The sequence below is a fragment of the Scatophagus argus genome, chromosome 18 (genome assembly GCF_020382885.2).
Source record: "Scatophagus argus isolate fScaArg1 chromosome 18, fScaArg1.pri, whole genome shotgun sequence".
Taxonomy (NCBI): domain Eukaryota; kingdom Metazoa; phylum Chordata; class Actinopteri; family Scatophagidae; genus Scatophagus; species Scatophagus argus.
Genome location: NC_058510.1, coordinates 10,885,522 through 10,894,065, shown reverse-complemented (window position 1 = coordinate 10,894,065; position 8,544 = coordinate 10,885,522). Strand labels below are relative to the sequence as shown.

The 8,544-nt window shown below is 38.4% G+C and overlaps 1 protein-coding gene across 2 annotated transcripts; it reads left to right on the top strand.

Moving 5' to 3' along the window:
* Nucleotides 1-208: 208 nt before the first annotated feature.
* anxa13 (annexin A13) lies at nucleotides 209-7,028 on the top strand. Of its 2 annotated transcripts, none has more exons than XM_046371794.1 (11): nucleotides 209-358; nucleotides 1,473-1,548; nucleotides 1,648-1,742; nucleotides 1,853-2,020; nucleotides 2,143-2,176; nucleotides 2,981-3,060; nucleotides 3,309-3,377; nucleotides 3,461-3,562; nucleotides 3,887-3,962; nucleotides 4,487-4,599; nucleotides 5,639-7,028. In XM_046371794.1, the coding sequence occupies exons 1-11, from the start codon at nucleotides 344-346 to the stop codon at nucleotides 5,756-5,758; spliced, it is 948 nt and encodes a 315-aa protein (XP_046227750.1). In that variant the 5' UTR covers nucleotides 209-343; the 3' UTR covers nucleotides 5,759-7,028. The 2 variants fall into 2 exon arrangements, with proteins under 2 accessions (XP_046227750.1, XP_046227749.1); XM_046371793.1 differs by having other exon boundaries at nucleotides 1,850-2,020.
* The last annotated feature ends 1,516 nt before the right edge of the window (nucleotides 7,029-8,544 follow it).

Sequence of the window (8,544 nt, the reverse complement as noted above, 5' to 3'; positions counted from 1 at the left end):
TTTATTTTTTTCTCTTATTTGTATTTATTTCGATTTTTTTTCTGTATTTGTATTTATTTATGTCCTTGTACTGCTGCAAGACTTGAGTTGGGCTTCTGGTGGCTTTTTTTCGTACGATAAATCTTCAGAATGTCAGATGCAGCAGTAGTAAATCTGTCGTGAGTCTCAACAAGTGCACCAGTGATTGTGGGTGTAAATGGTTAACGTGACGTGGATGTCGGTCCGCGGTGACGTCACAGACTGGTCTCTGCTGCCTCGGGCCGCACTTCGTTCAGGAGGACTAAAAACACCCAAACTGCTCCACGGCTCTTCGCATCGGATCACCGGATAAACAACCGTTAAAATGGGCAACTGTCAAGTATGTATTGTTGTCTCTGTGGGTTTGCACTGCAAACGCGACGTTTATAAGCAACAGAAAACCTTAGCGATCAGCTGTTTGGGTTTGGCCTCAAGTGTGAGCGGTGGAGTTTAGGTTTTTAGATTAACTACAGATTAGATTAACTAACGCAGATTCTCTGTGTGTTCATTTCCACTCACAGCTTGATTTTAATGCTTATTATAAAGCAAACACCGCAATGCCTCCAGTCGGTGTCAGTCCTTGCGCACTGTATATAAACCGGGATAAATCTCTATTATTAGGCCTGGTGTAAGGCTGAATTTTGGAGTTTCATTTTCACAGTATTTGGTGTTTCTTTAAATGGAAATGACACCGTGTGACAGACCACCGTGTCTGGTTTTCCGTAAGGGAAAGGGCCCCTCCCCTGCGGAATTCATCACAGCTCCGTTAGATGTGTACGCTGATGAATGAGAAGGGCTCTGTATGTTATGCAAGAGTGGGGTCCGTGAGTGCAAACGTGGGGGCAGGGTGTCCATTTCTGCCACATTTCTGTCTGTTTTAACACCATTTGTTGCTTTGCTTGTTTTCAGTTAGTGAAAAAGCTTTCAGTCGCAGACAGCGAATTTTGGTTTATTGTTTCTAATTTGCAAATGTAAAGTAATTGTTACTTTAAAGGGCTTTACGGCCGAAATGGCATCCAGCTCGACTGATAACGTATCAAGACATTCAGGTCTGCTGGGGTTTTGAGAGGTGACTGATTCTGTGAAGATGTACACAAGAGTCAAGCATTTACTGTACATTCTCCTTGTCATGGGACAGAAATGTGAAATTCTGAATATAATGAAGTTCCATTGTGACGACTCTCAGACCCTTGTTGGCCCCAGGACTGCCCTTTAGTTACTGCCAGTTATTCATGTGGCCCCCACCAAGTTTGTTTAAAGACTTTTGGGACTTGAATTCCTCAAGGACAGCATTGTGTTATTGTTCTCCCCTCCCCCATCTGCCAGCGGCTCCCACATCCCCATGAAGCCCTCTGAACTTGGTTTACGGAAACAATGATCAGTTTGATGTAAGCATAAAGCTGCTTTTAGCTTTGCATCTCATCTACATAACTGTCTTCCTTTAATTCTCTTAGCCCACAGTCGTACCCTATGAGGATTTTGATGTTCTCGCAGACATCAAGGCCATTCGCAAAGCCTGCAAAGGGTTTGGTAAGATGGGAATACTGAATGGATAATATTTGTTTTTGGTTTGCAAAGTATGTTGTTTATTACTGTGCTGCATCTGTTTCATTGTTGTCTTCCCTTCAGGAACCGATGAGCAGGCCATCATCGACATCCTGGCAAACCGCAGTTCATTTCAGCGTCAGGAAATTAAACAGGCTTATTTTGATAAGTATGATGATGTAAGTGTCTACATGTCATATTTAGTTATTATTTTCATGATACATTAATTTCTCAGTTTTCTGATCCTTTCTACCAGTCCCACCTTAATACTTTTTCTATGTAAAAGGAGTTGGTGGATGTGTTGAAGAGCGAACTGTCGGGGAACTTTGAGAAGGCCATCCTGGCCATGCTGGACCCACCTGTCATCTACGCTGTGAAGGAACTGAGGAAGGCCATGAAGGGCCCGGGCACTGATGAAGACGTCCTGGTGGAGATCATCTGCACCGCCACCAACGCTGTCAGTCACAAATTTTGAGAACTTAGATTTTAGATAGTTTTATCTTATGCCATAAGAATAATTACCGTAATTGAACTTTTTGATGTAGGATATTCAGTATTTTTATTTGTTGTTTCTTCCAGGACATTGCCATGTTCAAGGAATGCTACTTTCAAGGTAAGCCAAAAAGCAGATGAAGCCTTTGAAGAGTTGATGTGCTAACAACGATAACGTGATTATAATAATAATAATAAGAAGAAGAAACTTAATTTACACTCTTCAAAATGAAGTTACATGACTGAATGAGGATTGAAACGTTTCAATTCCAAAAACATTAACCATCCAGCTCATGCGACAGAAAACTCATGTTGTGCAGTTTGACCTCTTACCTGCTAACCTAACACTGTCACTGTTTACCAGCCTACTGTTAATGAACCCTAGAGCAGTGACTCCAGGGTGACTCATATACCTGCACCACATGCAGTACTATTCCTGTCCTTTTAGCCATGTAATTTACAGTCATACTTTGTTTAGTCAAGGCCCATCCTGCTGCAGTGCTGAAAGCTGATTATATTTATCAACATCTTCTGTCTTCTTAAGTTGAGGGTTTCTTGGCCATCTCGTGTTCCTTATCATCCTCATTCAGTGTCACTAAGAGTAAAAACAACAACAAAAATAGCATACAACTAAAATTACAACATGATAACTTACCAGCCACTGGAAATTGAACTTAAAGTGTCTGTGATTAAAGTAAACCACAGTGAAGTCACAATATTCCTGAGAAGAAAAAAGAGGTCAGACTTGAATATGTAGGGCAATTATAAACTTTAATGGAAAAGCAGGCTAAGGGAAAGTCATTACAAATTAAAAACAGAATCCAGAGAACATGAGTAACTGTCCTGTTTTAGACTGTGTTAGACTTCCCTTTGGGATACTGAGACATAACTCAGCCCCTCTTTCTTTACACTGTGTCACTTTCAGTGCATGAACGCGATCTCGAAGCTGACATCGAAGGAGACACAAGCGGGGATGTAAGAAACCTCCTCATGGCTCTTTTGCAGGTTAGTGTTCTTGTGTTCCTACTCCACTTGAGTAACTAGATTCCTCTGCTCTGCTGTAGGACGGAAATCAAGCTCCCTCTCCCTTTGCCCAGTAATGCCCTAAACACACACACACACAGACACACAGACACTGGGCACTTAACAGACATCCTATCGCGAGTGAAACAGAGACCAGATATAGTTACATCAGTCAGACAGAAAGGCCTCAGCACACAACTGAAGTCATCTTAGCCTTCTTTTTCCTCCAGGGCGACAGAGATGAGAGTTACGAGGTGGATGAGGATCTGGCTGAACAAGATGCGACCAGCCTGTATGAGGTACCATTTGAATTTAAAATACTTATTCACAATAATCTCATTGGAGATTCATTAATCCTGAACAACAGTAATATTTGCTGCAGGCTGGCGAGGGTCGTTTTGGGACGGATGAGTCCACTTTCAGCTACATCCTGGCCTCCAGAAACTACCTGCAGCTCCAGGCCACCTTTAAGATATACGAGCAGGTAGAGTTTGGATGCCACACTCTCCGTGACTGCAGTGATACTACATATCAGTTTAGATAATCTAAGAGCAGTATGGATTGGTATCTTATAGTTACGCTTATAAGAGCTGTTGGTTCTCATACACGTGCAGAAAGACTTGTACTTGTATTTTTAGAAGTAAACTTTGGGACTTTTTAATTATACTTTTTGTAAACATAAATCACTAGTCACAGTATCAAATCCTTTTAAGGGGATTAAGAGGAAATTATGGACCTGGGAAATGAAACTTTACCACTTTGAGGCACTGCCATCGCTTAGCTTCAACTAGTCATTTTCTCTTCTTAGCTTTCTGGAACTGAAATCCTGGACGCCATTGAGAATGAAACTTCTGGGACGCTGAAAAAATGCTACATTGCTCTTGGTTAGTACGAAATATAGAGTGTTGGATTTTAAAGTGCAGTATATTTAGTCTATGACATAATTAATGGACACTTCCTTTAGAAATTATCCTGAAACTAGAGGAATAGAGAGACGTGGTGTCTGAATGTGAGCCACAAAATGTACTCTTATTCTGTCAACATTTGAATTGAATGGACACAAACAAAGAGAGAAAGGAAAAGATTAGAAATCCAAATCTATTTGAAATAAATGAAAAGATTTACTTCCTCAGATTTGTTAAGTGTGTGTTTATATTGTATGATAACATATAAAGAATAAGGATCGCTCACATTAGGTCACATTGAAATTGAAAAACACCACAAAATCATAACGTTAGAATATGAATTGTTTCGTGTATCTCATTGTAGGATAATACCTTGTGTGTATAGACCATGCCATAGGTGAAGTGTTGAATAAACAGACTGCACGGTGCTTATTTACTTTCATTAGGGAAAAAGAGCTGATGTCAGTGGAATTTAATGAAAGTCTGTCTGTTTCTCTCCTCAGTGAGAGTTGCTAAGAACCCTCAGCTCTACTTTGCCAGACGTCTGAATAAAGCGATGAAGGGAGCGGGGACTGATGAGGACACCCTTATTCGCATCATTGTGTGCCGCTCAGAGGTGACCGCACTGAAAGATAAACGGACAGAGTGAAATATTCGGATTTGTTTTATGCCTCTTTATGTCTTTTTTTTTTAGTCGGGGATAAGTGAGGTTAATGCTCAAGATGCTGCAGCTATGGCATCACAGCTTCAACATACTTAACTGCCACTTTGTATAATTTTATCAGTATTTAATTTCATGACCACCACATGGAGAAATCAGGTTACACAAACATGGCCAAGAGATGGTCTTTCTCTCTCTCAGTTTCTCTAATCCCCTGCCTGGTTACAAGACCGGTGTTCCTCACGCGGTACTTAGATATTTATGGCATTTCCTTAGAAAAATTCACAGCTCCAAAATTTCCAATATGTAGTGTGAACAGTTTATTTATATAGCGCCAAATCACAACAGAAGTTGTCTCATGACGCTTTCCAAATAGAGCATTTTTAGACCATACTGTCTCATTTTGTACGTACATACAGAGAGAGAGAGGCCCAAAATTCCCCCATGAGTACTGGAACTGTAGGAAATAAAAATAATGATATACAGTAACTACTTTAATAATTCTAATAATAATAATTTAAAATATGACTAAATGATAATGATAGCAGTTGATGTCAAGCAAGACCACGGCAGGAAATCCAACCATGATCTATGGGAACCTGCAAAACGAGGAAGCACAAAGACTCCAGGGAAAAAGCCGAGTTAGTAATACGAATTTACGAGACACGAATGAGGGCAGAAGGGGAGGGAGAGGAGGAGAGAGAAGCTCAGTGTACCATGGGAGGTATAAAGGAGAAGAAGAAAGAAAATCAGATGGATAAAAATGTGAAATTCCATTATAATAAATTCAAATACAAATATAAAAAAATGAAATTATACAGTGCATTTCCATCCAACTGTTTTTATACATAATTTCAATTTGCACATAAAAAATATGAGCGTATAATGCATATAAACATAAATGCCATATTTTCATCATGTTTTCAAAATGTACGACGTCGGGTACAAATGGGCTTGAAGTGTACTGAAGTCTTTCTTTTCTTTTTGTCGACAGTATGATTTGGAGACCATCAAAGAAATGTATTTGGAGAAATATGACGTGTCACTGAAAGACGCCCTGAAGGACGAGTGCAGCGGTGACTTTAAACGCCTCCTCTTGGCCATCTGCCACTGAAGTTTAAAAGCCGGGCAGACATGGACAAGAGAGGCAGGGACGACGGAGTATGTTTGTACCGAGGGCACTGCTGTTTTCTTTCTAACAAACTAATTCTACTCAGTCTCTTCATGTGTCTTTATGTAGGCAGCAGGAGGGCGTGATAATACACTTGGCTCATGTCTTGTCCAAACTTAGTGTAAATTTGGATGGCTCTCTTATTTTTAACCTTTTCCACAGACAGAAACAATGAAACTTTCTCTTAAATGGACTACAGTTTTTTTGCCAGTTACTGCCCATTTCTTTGTCAGTTTGTAGCTCCAATTCTTTACCAGCATTTACACAGTGGTCAGTTTTAGTCACAAGCACAGAAATTTATGCATTTAGAGGAATTTACTGCAGTCAGAGTGATGTAGTTTGATCAGGTGGTTCTTGCTTGGTAGGATAATCACATTGCAAGCATAAGATATTTCTGTGCATTGGTTGAAATTCGGCTACAGCTTCAGTATTCCTCTCTGCTGCTGCATTTACCAATGTAATGAATAGTCTTACATTATTACCACTGTAGAAGTATGACACTGATTTAGATCAAGTTTTTCTTTATTCACGTTTATCGAGGATGTTTTGTTTCAACCACCGAGCCCCAAACTCAGTGCCTGTTGCGTTTCACTGCTGTTATAACTCATGCAATCACTCCATATGGCTTGAAGTTTGACATTATACTGTAAATGCAGAAATGTGAAAGTGCAAAATGAAGGAATATCTGTGTGTATCGTGAAGGCTATGCAACGTTATGTGAATGGATTTTATGATTTTTTGTTTTCCGCAGAGCTGCAGCAGAACATAATATATATTTTATCAGTTTCTTATTGAAACTATGTGTTGATTTTCAGTATGTTGCATTTTTATCATCTACTAGAAAAACTTGACAAATCCAAAGTACACCTCACCTTGTTATATTTTTTGTATTTTATGACTAACATAGTGGAGTGTTTAATATATTACATGATTTAGTTCATTGTTTTAGATAGGCCAGAAGGTATATGAGAAGAAACCTGTGAGAAACATTTAAAATCTGGACAGTCTGATGTCTCCATTTGTGTGTCTCTATAAGGCAGCTGATATTTGTTTTCATTAACATTATTGTAAACATTTTGCAGTAAATGGAGTAGACTCATATTGTAACAGTATCAGCCAGGACATCAGTTGGGTTGTTGGACTAGTTTTTGTCTCTCTTTAGCCAAAGAAGTTTAGTCTAACCGCAAATAAAGTTTCCTGTAACATCACCAAATCTGCTTTTATTTGACCTTTCCCTGTCTTTTATATACTAATGAAGTAATGCACTTTAAAAAAAAAAAAAAAAAAAAAAAGTATAACAACACCATAGGGACTGACAGAAAGGATATATATATATTTTTTGTTCATTTTCAATGACTTATCAATAAGCAAAATACCAAATGGCCCTGATGTAACCATAAAACCACTGTTCAGCTGTGGTGAAAATTATATATAGACACATCGTTTGTTTGTTTGTTTATTTTATTTTGGTCTTTTTTTGTGTTGAATTAAAATACTTTTAAACACAGATAACTCATAATAAGAAATAGTATTCAGAAAAACAGAAAAGACAAAAGGTTATATATTATATAATACTATATATTTTTTAAATAGCTACTTTACATATTCAGTTTTTTAATACACAATATTATCAACAAATAAAATGATATATTCATGTTCAAGGGTATGAGTTTCTGGAACTACTGGCAGAAACTGAATACACCATTCTTAATTATGTTTTCAGTGTAATTGCCTGAAACTAAGAATAATTAGGTTTTGGTTACTTTAGCCTTTTATATCTACTGAAGGAGGAGGTCCTCTAACGTGAAGTCCTCCATGTTGCATCACCATGTTTTGATAGTAGCCCAGAATGGCCAAACAAAACTGGCCCTAGAAAGGGTCATTTTTGGGTTTTAGTGGTCACCATAGGGCAAGGTGACATGAGTGTCATAAATCCTACTCACTGGATCTTTGATATAAATAAAGCTACACAGCAATATAAAGTAATAAATAATCCACGATTATGATAATCCGCTCCATCATAACCAGTAACATTAAAGTCAAACATCCATTAATCTATCAAAGATTATTGCCTAATATAACCAACCTTATTCCAATCTGAGTACTTTTTCCACCACTTACAGCTTGAAATGTGACAACATTAACAACATTAGCAACTGCAGAATTGTTTAATGATGCAGTTGTCATGGCAACACATCAGCTCTTTCTGTCACTGAGCAGTCTGAGAAGGGACACGCCCCCTTCAAGCCTGTCTTGTTGCCTTTAGGTCTGTAGGACATAGCAAAATTTCAAGGTGAAGGTATGTGAACCCACAAAGTGTTGGAGAAAATGAGAAGGTTTTGTCTTACCTGCCCACAGCTTGTGATGATTAGTAGTATCTTTGCCAGAAATGTGTTTAAATGTATGCATTGCCCTCTCTGTGATAGTGTTGTGTAAACCAAATGTTTTGTTGATTTTCCCACAAACAGAGTTTATAAACAGTGTGAATCCATCAACTGTAACACTGCTTTTGTTTTTCTTGACTCTTGTCTGTGTTTAGAGGACTGGGTAATTGCTATAATAAACAACTGTAATTAATATTTTCCTTTTTGTTTTATACATTCTCTTAAGATATATTTGGAATTTTGTGGTAATCTGGCTTGCCTTCATGTTGAGCAATTTTCCAGATTGGGTTATGAATTGCAGTCAGCACTATAACATACAGTTTGCAGCTTTTTTGCACAACCACC